General features: G+C 38.7%; 1 protein-coding gene across 2 annotated transcripts in view; it reads right to left on the bottom strand.

The window, feature by feature from the left end:
- The window catches only part of LOC131983159 (SH3 and cysteine-rich domain-containing protein 2-like), a 44632-nt gene extending 30422 nt beyond the window's left edge, over window positions 1–14210 (bottom strand). Inside the window, exon 1 of one of the 2 annotated variants that reach the window (XM_059347796.1) lies at window positions 13611–14210. In XM_059347796.1, coding sequence (XP_059203779.1) covers window positions 13611–13709 — 99 coding nt within the window. In that variant the 5' untranslated portion in view covers window positions 13710–14210. The remainder of the gene's footprint in view (window positions 1–13610) is intronic. The other variant, XM_059347797.1, reaches the window with a different exon arrangement.

Here is a 14210-nt window from a genome sequence, read left to right as displayed (position 1 = left end):
TCTTATGTGTACTGACATAACCAACCCATGCTGGGATTTTCTAAGCTGCATTGACTAAACTGTCCTCAATAATTGATGGCTGCTGCATTAAAAAACCAGAAGAAGAGACAGTGTGTGAGCTCTGCTGCTCTCTGCAGATATCCAGCATTGATTGGCCAGATAAATGCACGTTTCCTGATGTTTCCCTCCGGCTCTGTGCACAGATGATGATGATGCTAGTTTCCCCAGAGGGACAGGCAGACATTTGTTACCCTGACATGCAGTGGCAGCAGAAGAGCAGAGGGAGGGCGTGGTCGCGTCGCATGGGAAGAATGGACCGACACAGACAGACAAGCAGACAGATAATCAGTAGGCCACAGACACGCTGTGCACGCTCTGCCTGTCTGCCTGTCTGCGCTCACTCTCCGCTCAGTGCCAAACATAATCACTTTACAGGGACATGCTGTTTACAGCTCCACGCGTCTGGGAATAAGATATGAAAACAGTTTGTCTGGTTGAGGCTGTGTGTGTGTGTGTGTGAGGGAGGCACACATGGAGGTAGAGCGAGAGAAACAAAGGTCTTTGGAGCTGAGTGCACATGCTTCCTGTAAATCTCTATTAAAAATGTCCCTTCATTAGATTACGCCGATTAAAACACGCTAATATCATACATTATATTGATATTGTAGCTGTGGGTGCACAGAATGGTGTTATACTCTGTGTAGAGTACTTTATAAAATGGTTTAGCCTTTATAATTAACTTCATGAAAGCAGAGTCAGAGAGACTCATGTCCTTGACTTTTGATTTCTTATTTAACACTGTAGTGTAAGATGAGGAGCTCCTCAGTTTAATATATATATATATATATATATATATATACACACACACATATACATACATACACACACACACACACACACACACACACACACACACACATACACCAGTATTCATTTATGCCTTTTATAGTTATTTTACCTGCTAAGATGCTGACTCAAGTTAGGGCTGGGCGATCTGGACCAAAAGTCATATCCTTATATATTTAGGCTGAATATCGATATACGATATATATCCCAATATTTTTATCCCAAAGTGAGAGCAAATGTTCAGTCAAAGTCAAAGCCAAATATGACATTTTACAAGTAGTTTTATTGAAACTGTTTATTTAAGTGAACATAAATACTGTATAACAAAAGGAGTACCTTTTTTAAAATTAAATCTTAAATAAAAATAGCCTTTGAATAAAATAGGCCAATCATTTTCTGAAATAAATATATTTATATGAGAAAAGAATAACAAGCATTACAAAAGGACTAAATATGACATGGTAATGAATGAATGAATGAATAAATATGACAAACCCTAGTAAGGGCAGCATTTATATATAAAGAAAGAATAAAATTGACCTATATCAATATGCGATATGGTGTAATTCCATATCACATTTACAAATAAATTGATATATATTTTAAATCAATATTTCGCCCGCCCAGTCAAGTGACATCACTTGAGGGCACATATCAGACTTCTCCTTCTGGAGCAATAAAAGGCTTTATACTGGCTGATTTTCACACCCTGTAAACAACAAGCCTTCCCTTTGAGATGCTCAGAAAAATTGAAACTTGAACGTGCACAATTTTATGACAACTGGGTAAAGTCCATCTGCTGATGAAGATTGCCGAAAGCTCATAAAAAAAAACATATTGATGCTGTGGTGAGACCGTTTTATCAACATTTATTTATAAACTTCATAGTGGTAGTAATCCTCGAATGATCTCATTACCCTTTATGACTTCTATGCTTTCTAAAAAGCCATCAATTCTGCAGTTCTTAATGCTAGTAAGTCATGAGAGGAATAAGCTGGGATTTGTTGAAGTGGGGTTCTATAGTACACTGTAAAAAATGTCTGTAGATTTTACGGTGAAAAACTGCTAAACCATGACAGTAAAAGACCGTAAAATGATAAACGGGTTAATTCAGTTTCAGTAACAATGAAACACCGTAAATGTATATATCAGCCTAAACAGTATTTAGCATTACATTTTTTTAAAAATACATTACTCCACTGTAAAATACACTGGCACCATGTTTGTCGTGCAAAAAAATACTGTAATATATATACAAGCCGTCATTTTAGCACTTTTTTTTCACTGTTAAATGTACTAAACACCATATCTCCAACAGAAATATACTGTAATATTTAATGGTAAAATCTTTATAAAGTGTTTCTTGTCAATTATATGGCAGAGCAGAGGTTCTTTTGATGGAAATTTTTTTTATTTTTACGCTAAAATATGGACTAAAATGGCATCTTAAACAGGAAATCAACAGTGCTAATATAATTTTACTGTAATATTACAAAAAGTTGCACCGTATTTATTACGGTAAAGTTCTTGCAACCACAGCTGCCGGTTTTTTACCGTAAAAACAACAGGTTTGTTTTTACAGTGTAGGTACTTATGGTCAGCTGTCATGCTCAAGGTTTGGAGAATCAGTGAGGAGGACACACATGGAAGCTTTGTGCCACAGAACATTTCTGGTCAATCTGAATTATTTCTTTCAAAGGGTTTTAAATGGTCCGAATTGACCAGCAACTCAATGTTCTATGGGATAAAATTATAGTTATTTTCAATGGAGTCTGGTGGCTTTGACAGAGAAAATAGGCTCTCTGACAGCAAGGTAAAGCTGTGAAAAAAATCTAAATATAGCACCTTAATCACCTAAACGGATTAGACTGATTTTTTTAAGTGGCTAAAATACTTTTTTTTTTTTCCTGCTGCCAACGTCCACAACAGTGCATTGCTGAGCTTCTGTGCCGTACACCTGCCTGCAGCTCCAAACTGGGGGCTTGCTGGTTGTCATCTACTGTAGCATATACGGGGCAAACAAGAGGACAAATTTTTGTACGCCAGCCCGGAAGGTAGCTTCGCAATAGGGTCTTTTGAGAGATCGCCTATGGGATTATTGCATTGGATTTTGGATCATTGCAGAAAATAAGCTCCGTGGAAAACACACGTTTCTGGTAGAAGTAAAAGGCTAACGCTAACGTTATGCTATACCAGACTACTCGACAGTGGGATGATTTCAACGCCACAGTCATTATGCTTCAGACATTCTCCAATAAGCTAACCTTCTGTTTGACAAGCTAGAGCAGCGGATCCCAAACTTTTTCAGCCGTGAACCCCCTTCTATGTCCCAACTGGGTTGACGCACCCCCAATCCCCCACACCTTCAAAATAAAAAAAATGCAATAAGAGTTTTTATAGCCATATTAAAGGTGGAGGATGATGAAAGGCTCAGGATCAGAGGCAGAAAGCAGATCAGTTGGGAAAATGTTATAATATTTTGAGCTGCGTTGAACAAAAATTGCAGCAAATTTAAATGAGCGTGGAGTGAACACAACCCCGTCACCATAACACAGGCTGGAAAAATGATACAAGAACAAGATGATAACTTCTTCCACGCTTCATTATAAGAACAAAAACAACCAAAAATAGATGCAAAAATTACCAAAGATGACACAAAATTATCAAAATAGACACAAATTGACCAAAAATACATGTAAAAATTACCAAACAACCAAAAAATAGATGCAAAAATGAACAAAAAATGACACAAAATTGAATAGCCTGTATTTATTAATTAATTAATAACACGTCTTTTTTGTGTGTGGGGGGGGGATGTAATTGTGTCATTATCAGACCGCCATTACATTTTTCATCTCGCGCACCCCCTAGCAGCAGCTCACGCACCCCCAGGGGTCCACGCACCACACTTTGGGAATCCTTGAGCTAGAGAAACCATAGCCTAATAAATTGTTTATTAACCTAATCTATTAACTGAAAAGAGTTTGCAAGAGAACAGAAGAGCATGACTAAAGGCTGTGAGGCAGACTAGTGAGAGAGTTCGTAAGTGTAGTCTCAAACTATTACAACCTATAAACTCTTTATGAAGAACCAGAAAGTGGCATGCATTTTTTAGAATGACGTTGGTTAATGGTGCAACACTCAGCCATACGTCTCCACGTGTCCAGTGCAGCGTTACAGTCTCTCTCAATCAGAGCAGATGAGTGCTGGCATAACAGCTCCGGCTGGAGCGCATGTCTCAATTACAGCTAATCTAATCATCTGCCAGTGAGTGAGCCTAAAAAGTATTCCCGTTAGCTTCCATTTGACATTAGTGGACAGCGTCATACTTCTAAATTAATACCAAGTCTGAGTCAGGTCACATGAGTTTCTGTGACAGGTGAAATGGTGATAAAGAGATCTTTGCCACCAATCATACCCGTATTATGATGTACTGTATACAGTCCCACACTGCAAAAAAAGAAAAGTTGAGTGAACTCAAAATGTCAAGGCAACAAACTTCAATAAAATTTTAAGTTGGACAATTAAACTAAATATTTTAAGTTTTGTTTTTGAGTTTGCCCAACTCTGAATTCTGATTTTTGTCAACTCAAGTATAAGTTGTACTAATTTATAATTTCACATGATAAGTTATAATAACTTTTAATCCTTACTTCTGCTAACTTCTGCAATGTGCTAAATTGGCACAATTGTAACGCCATCAGCTAATGTTGCGACCACAATTTTGAGTTAGCATTGATACGCTAATGGCTACTCTTTTAGCTGTAACAAGCAGCGGCGCTAGCATCAGTTAGCCGCTAGCATCAGTTAGCCGCTAGCATCAGTTAGCCGCTAGCATCAGTTAGCCGCTAGCTTTCGCTAATGACCAAATTTCACCGCTTTCCTGCATTTCACAACAAAGAAATAAGAGTTATCAGAACTATTGTCCCTTGTTGTGAACCCCAACTTAAAGATAAGTAACAACAACTCACCAACTTGTTTTTGAGCAGACAACTGGCTTTCTTTGTTGTGCTAACTTACATTATTGCCCTAAATGTCAATCATTTATATTTCCAAGTTTTACCAACTTAAATCACTGTTTTAGGCCAAAAAATACAAGTTGGCTTTTTTTGCAGTGCATATGCATTATTGATCCTGTGCAATTTCATGACAACGCCTGTAAACTGCAGACAGAACTGCCTGTGTTCTTCCATTTCTCCCACATCTTGCAAGTACTAAGCGAAGCCTTTCATCTGCAGAAAATGCTCCCAAAAGAAACATTTAGGTTTAAATGAGCTCGCTGAGGTTTCTCTCTCTCAATTAAATATTTATATAATTCACAAATGACTCACGTTGGCATGCAAAATGCATAACATTGCCCGGATTTACACGCACCTGTGAAGTCAATACACTTCAAGCAGCAACAGTTTTGACTGCTGCAGATCAGATTTTTTGAAAAGCTGTCTCGGCAGACGGGTAAAAAGCCCATAATTCTAACATCTTTGATCCAAACGCCCAGTTGTTCTCACATGTAGCCAACATTAATGTACTAAATCAATTGTCCATAGAGGGACAGTGGTACTTGGGCAGACATAATTCAATGATAAAGCTCTTATTTCAGCCGAATATGTGGCTCTTCCCCTCTGCATCAGAATTTAATAAGCCCAGGCTGAGATATATATATGGGCCGCTCCAGCCTGTCCAGAGGTCAAGACTGAGCAGCAGAGGCCGAGTCCCACTGGGAATGTGACCGTAAATACAGCTTGTAGCCGTAGCCTGTGTCAGGGTGGACTGTTTTAATGATTAACCCAGGAAAGAAGCTTTCAAATGGAGGTTATTCAGAAATTCCAGCTTTGTTAATAAGCGGAAAAAAGGTCAAATTATACACTCTCTCTGCCTTTGTGTAAAGGTCTTGGTGAGCGGTCTGAATCACCAGTTTTCATGCTGCTTTTACTCATTTTTTTTATATTTTTGTATTTTATTATTTATTTATTAGCAGTCATTTTTCACTAATGGATTTTATATTTCATCACTTCTTCACACAGTTTCGAGTTGAAAAATTGATAAGCTTGAAAGACAGAGAAAATTAGGATTGGAATATAAAAAATGTCCTTGTATGATGCTCATTGGTCAGATGGTAACATCACGTCCCTGACCAAAATTGGTCTTCACATCCAATAATGGTCCACTCAGACAGGGTCTGACTGACACAGGATTTTTTTTAGACCCATATCAATTTCAGAGGGGGATAATTCACCAATTACCGATATCATATTAAATCTTTTTGTGGATTGTGCACCAATTTTGCACCAGTATGGCTACATAAAATGTACTCAAAGATGCCTTTCCACACAAATAACTTCCTTAAAGAAATATTAACATTAATGTTAATGATTACACATGCACAATGCATTTCAGCCTACATTATAAACTCTATCACCATCTTTGGAGAAGTAGGCTTCGACCTTACTGCCATTGTGTTTATAAGAACCAGAAGTCTTCATCCTCTTTGATTGAGAGAATTCAGAGAACATATAGAGGATAAAATAGTTTAAAGTGTAATGGATCAATGAGTTGAGCACAAGACCTTCACTCAGGAGACTGGAGTTTTTAGACTTGGACATCTTATTTTTAGTTTTTCACTTTAAAACTTGATTTGACTTTCAAACAATGCCATTAAATGTCTCAGTGTTTGCTGGGCACTGATATGTGCTTATTCTTTTCTCCAAATCTCTCTTTCCACCACTATCCATTGTTATTTCTGAGCCATGCTAATAACCTCTGTGTAGTCAGCAGCAGAAGAAAAAATGCCATATTTTACTTTTGGTAGCCTGTAATTTCCATTTAAAATAACTCACCCCAACTTCTTGCCAATCCTGTAAGGCTTAAAAAAAAAAAAAAGAGCAAAACTTGTTTTTTTTATTTCTGTGATGATGTCACAGTGTCCGACCTTATTCTAAGTGAGGATATTTCAGTCTCAAGAAGGACAACCGTGTTGTGAAAGACAAAGTGTCCTGTTTCAATCCAGTTCAAAGTCATCAGAATAAATGATCACCATCAGGTACATAATTAATGTATTTACACCCTCACTGTATGGCTTCATTTGTTTGGGGCAGGAGGTATAAACACTTGAATAAAAAAAAGGAGACAACTGTGACTTAACAGAGATTTAAAAAAAAAAAAAAAAAAAAAAAAAAAGGATAACCCTGAAGGATTTACTACAATATTAAAAATCACAGAGAGAAACCAACAAATTACACATATCATAAAATCTACAGGGAGAGTGAATTCATCAGATTCATGTCCTAATGCTTCCCTTCCTGGCGAAAGTTTGTCATTATGCACGGCAGCCGGGCAGATTCCCGCTTTGAATAAGAGATAAGAAATGCATAATCGCAGGCTGCTTCCACCATTCTGTCCCTCTCACACACACACACACACACACACACACACACACACACACACACTCTCTCTCTCTATGATTGTTTAATGAAGGAGAAACAGTGTGTGAAATAGCGTGGATTATAACCACTTCCTCTCGCTGCGGTGCAATTCCTCGCCCCCACATTTGCCCTGGCAACTCATTTGTCCACCCATTTCCACTCACCCAATCACTGTTCTCACACACACAAACACACAACACCCCAAGCACAACGCAATGGCTGTCAGTGTCTGACGAGGGGAGGAAGATGTTATTTCTGACTGAGCATCGGTGGCAACACTTTTCTTCCCCTTCGTCAGTGATACACAAATAGATTTAAATCCAGTTATCTTTGCAGCTACTGGAAGCCTTCTAATGTCCAGTAATTCAACCGCTCACACCTTTTCCCTCTATTGTCACATTAATAAATATCACAGCAGTGGAGGTGTTGCATTAATCAATGAAGGCTCACTTCAGCTCCCCTCTGTGACTTAACTCCCCTGCTCGCGTCACTCTGGGTCAGTGTCATCGCTCTTCATGTGAAGAGAAAGGGAAGTGAAAGTGAAGTGCAAATAAAAAAGTGAGTGCTGCGTCAAAGAAATGTTGATAGATTAATATGTGAAATGACAGCAAAGAGCCTTGAAATCTTCCATGTTGATCCTTCGCATCACTTCAACATGCACTGTGCTGGATCACTGTAGATGATACAAAACTCTCGATTATCACGATATTTCAGAGTATTTTTGCGACAACGATATACTTGACGATATTAAAAAATACTGAAAAATATATAGAAAATTATTTTTTAGTCTGTATAAATAAACAAAAATTGTCCAACAAAATAAAAATCAACCATAAATGTAAATGTAGTGTGCCAAATACAAAAATTGTACTCTTCACTCTTGAGTATTAGCAAATAATAAAAATAACCATCTAGGGGGTCCGGGGGCCCCCCAGGAGAAAATTTGGTACATTTTATAGTACAGTGTGATCAATTTCATCTCTCTCTCTCAGACTATTATACCACTAGTAGTAGGAATGTTGCCAATATCATGATATGCATTTTTTTTACCCATAAAAAAAAAGAGTAAGATCTCCACCACCAGTGTAGGTAGAATTGATTTATATGCATTTAATAATCTACGTGTATAATTGCATTCGTGTACATGGAAATTCACTTGTAATCATGCTAAAATGTTGGTTACAATATGAAAGTAACTTTAATGAGAGGAGATGGAAGTGTTTGACTTTGTGACAATGACATTGCACGGCTAAATTAGTGTCCTTTTGACGACTCTGGTAAACCCAAGGCTACCCTACATGGTTAAAAGATACATGGTTTAAAAGAAGTTAGACTCTGGTTTCACACCATTTAATTAATTGGAAACATAACATAATTTTTATTAGTAGTTAATGTGAAATTTCAAAAGCCACTGAGAGTCCTTAAGCATAGCCTTGTGCCCAACACTGGTCTCTGATATTAACCTGCAGAAATGCCAACATGTGTCAGAGCTATTTTTCAGGTATGGCTCAAGTTAATGTAGTCCTTAAAGGAACACTCCACCGTTTTTTCATATTAAAACATGTTATTCGGTCAAGTAAGACGAGTTGATACAGACCTCTTGCGTCTCAATGCTTGCACTCAATCGCCCTGGCGCGCGGCGCCACTTGGCTAGCACTTAGCTTAGCCCAGTTCATTCATTAGGATCCAAACAGATGGACAGTTAGAAGCGACCAAACTCCTCCACGTTTTCCCTATTTAAATACAGCTACACAAGTAGTTAAACGACCAAGTATGGCGACACAAAATAAAACGTGGCGCTTTTCTAAGCGGATAAAAAGGTTAACTATAATGTATGGCGGAATAGCACTTGGGAGCACTTCGACTCGGCGCAGTAATATCATCACTCCTGAAAAATCTTCTCCCCTCAGGAGTGATGATATTACTGCGCCGAGTCGAAGTGCTCCCAAGTGCTATTCCGCCATACATTATAGTTATCCTTAGAAGGAGTTTGGTCGCTTCTAACTGTCCATCTGTTTGCATCCTAATGAATGAACTGGGCTAAGCTAAGTGCTAGCCAAGTGGCGCCGCGCGCCAGGGCGATTGAGTGCACGCATTGAGACGCAAGAGGTCTGTATCAACTCGTCTTACTTGACCGAATAACATGTTTTAATATGAAAAAACGGTGGCGTGTCCCTTTAATGATTGAGCAACCATGATTATATTTTTCTATATGGCCCTAAAAGTTTATCACGATATTTCACGGAATTTTTTGCTATAAGGATATTCTTGACGATATTACAAAATACTGAAAAATATAAATAAAATTATTTTTTTAGTCTGTATAAATAGATACAACTAAAAATAATACTCTTGACTCTTGAGTATTAACAAATAATAAAAATAAATATCTAGGGGTTCAGGGGACATGCAACCCATATTTCCAATATCATGATGTGCATTTTTTTTTTACTCATAAAAAATATACTGGTATAATCGTGAATGATACGATATGGCACACCCCTAATATTTTCTAAATTTGTGATCCCTATATGATAATTCCTCTGATCATTCAAACTTCTCTCTTATCCCGTGAAATGTATCACATCTCATGGATGAACTGGCAGTTGGAATCAGCATGACATTAACTGTCCTTCTGGTGCCATTAACAGGTTAAAACTTCAAGTTGATTTATTACCATTTGCCTCATTTGCCCTTTGTGTTTAATTCACCTCCGATGGTCCCATTACTCAAGTGAAGGAGTCATTCTTTTGACTTTGCACAGAGCATTTAAACACTTTAATTCCCTAAATCCAATAAAAATTGCTTTTACAGCCTTGTTATCAGGACTAATGCTAACAAATCACTTTAACTAATCTAGGTAACTCTATGTGGACAGTTTACTTAATGTCATATTACAAATTACGTGCACATATACTATGACCTCTAGGAGGTTGCTGCCTAACAATAAACTGGGTCATAGAAAAAAAAAAATGATACGTGAATTAATAAAAAAATTCTTAAATCAACCCAACATTTACTTTGGTCTGCCATGTTTCTGTGTCATATGACGTCAACTCAAGGGTCATTTGCAAATGTTAGCATGCTAACATGCTATACTAAAATAGTTTGCATATTTCAGTACAGCCTCACAGAACTGTTAGCACGGCTGCAGACTTTAAGTCAAACTTTTGACATTTGTGTGCATTATCATATAGCAAAACGTATGCAAAGCCACACACAAAACTAGTGTTGCAATTAACGTTCATGCATTACATAAGATAAAGCTGTTCAAATGGCCAAAAACTCGCACTTTGCAAGGAATTATGAAGTTGCACAGCAAAATTTTGTAAAATATCATCACAATATGATTCAATAACACATTATAAATAATTATACTGAATTATTGGTCAGCTTGAATAGCATATAATTGTGTTTTTCATGGTTAATTTCCAATTGGGGGCAGCTCTATCTCCCTCACATTTGCTTGCATCGTCTTCATAGATCATATAAAAATGCCAGAAAAACACCAACACTTATTTTTTCTTAAGCAGATTCACTTAAGCTGCCATCACTCAACATAGTGGGAATTCAAGTGTTAGCATGAGTGAAATATCCCCTTCACAAAACAGCCACACTTGGCCACAAACTGTGTGGTTTTACGGTTATGTGTGGTTTTAGCTATGACAAGTACTCATTTCACACTGTAGGCAGTTCCAGTCACCTTTTATCACTCAGCCGGCTGTGTGAGCGTTTAAGTGCTCACGTTGACTGAAGATTGGGTGAAGAGTCCAAATTGTGATAGTCCCATCACACGATGAAAAACCTGGCAAATGGGCCAATCTCACAGAAAGCCAGCATAGGGCATTATTTTAGATCTTTATATCTCAGCACTCAGATATTGTCCTGTGCACTAATCAAAGATTTTTTTAAGAAAAGAAAGAGGATTACCTGCTCACTTTTATTACAGAAGATGCTCCTGTAGCATCAACAGCCCTGCGAGATCAAACGGCTCCTGACAAAGAGCGACACTATTGGCTGATTGCTGTTCAGGCATCTCATCTGCTTCACCAATCGCGTTTCTGCCAGCCTTGGCGATAGACTGCATTACATTGTTGGGAAGCCAGAGAGAGAGAAAGTCCATGCTTCCTCTCCTCTTAATCCTCTGGCTCTGTTCTCCTCTGCTCCTGATTTCCATCTTTGTGGGAAGTGCTGCTGGTGGTATTCAGGGAGCATCTGTTATAGGAGCAAGCTTCCTGTCATCCTCATCTAATTAAAAACACCATGGACATGTTTCTGATTAGGTTCCTTTAAAAAATAAACCATGTGGCAAGGGGAGGGGGAGTTACATCAGGAACGGTCTTGATTAAGTGTTTGAAATAGATATTGGTGGAACATTGATGTGAAGGGTTTATAATCTCCTGGGAGCAGACCTGTGCATATGACATTAACTTCTCCTATAAGATCCCTTAATACAGTAGTTCTCAACCTTTTTGAGTCGCGACCCCCAATTTAGAAATGCATGTTGTCCACGACCCCCGCTCACTGAACAGAATCTCACACGCACAGTTCAGATCACCCAAAAAAGAAACAAAATGACCAAAAAAAGGAAACAAAATTAACAAAAAACAGGAAGAAAAAAAATACACAAAAAAGACAAAATTACAAAAAAAAAAACACAAATTGACTACAAAATGACCAAAAAAGACACAAAATGACCAAGAAGACACTAAATGACCAAAAAAAAGACACAAAATGACCAAAAAAGACACAAAATGACAAAAAACGACATTAAATGACCAAAAAGACTAAAACACATTAACACATGAACACATTAACACAGTGGAGACAGAGGTGACTTCCAAAATTATTTGGTGACCCCCAGAAATCATCTCGCGACCCCAATTGGGGTCCCGACCCCAAGGTTGAGAATAGCTGCCTTAATAGACTCATATTCATTTGTTCATTGCGGCAAATTCTCCCTGATCTTGCGGAGACAACGAGCTATTGAATCCAGAGCATTTGTTCAAAAGTTCAAAAGATGTCACAATTAACATCTCACCTGCACATCAAACATATATGAGCCGTGCCAGGAACAAATGGGCTGGAGGTTAAAGGGAAATCTATCCCAAACAAGAGCGCTGGAATTCAATCGACTGGAAGAGAGCAGACGAGAGATGCGGAACGACTGAATGGCCGGACTGATTAGTTTGTGTCACAAACGGTTGTGATGTGGTGAAGCTGGCCACTGAATCATGTGAATACTAATCAGTCCTGCTTGGCATCAAATATCGTCTAATTTTCTTTGGTAGCAGCTGGTGATGAGTGGGGAACTGGACTACAGAGTTTGCTACAATGCCAACTTTCATGCGTTTCACAGAGGAAGATCAAATATTTAGATTGAAGCATCTGAGCTCCACTTTGCTTCAAACACGTCCACAGCCGTGATGTGCATGGGCAACGAGAGGAGACACAGGATGGAGAAACAAACAGCTGAGGGAAAGTTGTATCAAGTGTTTGGACCTAATGAATCAAGTGGCTTCCATTAAAAAAGGCCGGCATCGAGAAAGCTTTCACAGCTCCTGCACTTGGAGGCGAGCCCTTGAAATCTTTGTTTATACAGTCGAGTCAACAAATTGAATGGAATCATAAGTATACTTTGTGAGGACACTTGAGGCTCAGGCTGGACCACGTTGTACTGTAAAAACAAATTTAGTTCTGTGTGTGGGCAAAATGCACATATAAATAAACGTGGCATTTATGCTTTTTGCAATATAAACTTTTTTTGTGCAGCATAGAAGAAAAAGTGGGAAATTCACAAAAAAGGAAAAAGCTTTCAATATCAAATGCTCACCTCCAGTGAGTTATATTCATTGAAATTCAGATGATTCATTAATACTAAGCATAAATCCTGTGTGTGTGTGTGTGTGTGTGTGTGTGTGTGTGTGTGTGTGTGTGTGTGTGTGTGTGTGTGTGTGTGTGTGTGTGCGCGCGCAGGAAGTGGATTTGGAGAGGACGAGAGAAAGGGGCAGACAGAGTGACATCACACCTTACGTGTGAGGTTACACCTAGTGACGCAGTCATGATGAATACAACTGCAATTGTGAAGGATTGACATCAATATTATATAAAACGATGGAATAATAAGCAGGAGGGATGAGAATATGCAAACTATCGTGTACAATAATACGTCTCTTTACATTTAGCCATTAATCATGTTTGCATTGGTGGAGGAAGCTGCTCTGCAAAGTTTTGTGTCTTATTTCTGCTCGTCACACTTATTATAGGGTCTAAACTGCAGGATATTAAGAGAAATGAGTGCACTTTTAGGGGACAAAGCTTAAAGCTTTAAAGGGTTTTTACCTTGGATGACATCGGTTGGATGGACATGGAGCTTGGAGAGCGCTGGAGCTGAGAGTCGCTCTCCATCTCATTGTTCTCAGTCATCATTGACTCTGTCATGAAGTCGTTGAAGAAAATACACAATAAAAAATAAACTTTAACTCCTCAAATTGTGTGCAGTCGGTGGAAAGTCTGCGGCCATACAGATCCACATCACAGGAATGTGTGCGCGCAGCGATGTGGACGCCTTATGTCCATTTGCTCTCCACACACCAGCTGCAGGTTGATTAAACTGTTTCTAAAGACACATACACGCACACACACACACACACGCTAGCTGTTTATATTTCGCTCAGGCCACGCGAGGACACGCGCTCAGGATCGGGGTCCGCGTGTGGGTGACTGAATGGTTGGTCCCCCTGAAGCGCATCGGAAAACTCCAGTGTGTCACAAATCCGTCCTGCACTTTCAAAAAACACTCAAACCAAAAAGACATCGATGGTTTGGTAATATCATGTCAGTGTGAGTAGATCCAAACACAGCTCGTGCTCTGAAAGGCTTAGACATGCTGTAAATCCAAAGCGAACTGTGCCCTTCGCCGCTGCACACACTTAAATTTAA

Source organism: Centropristis striata, chromosome 13, assembly GCF_030273125.1.
Source record: "Centropristis striata isolate RG_2023a ecotype Rhode Island chromosome 13, C.striata_1.0, whole genome shotgun sequence".
Classification (NCBI taxonomy): domain Eukaryota; kingdom Metazoa; phylum Chordata; class Actinopteri; order Perciformes; family Serranidae; genus Centropristis; species Centropristis striata.
The sequence above is the reverse complement of the archived record's forward strand: the minus strand, read 5'-3'. Positions and strand labels throughout refer to the sequence as shown.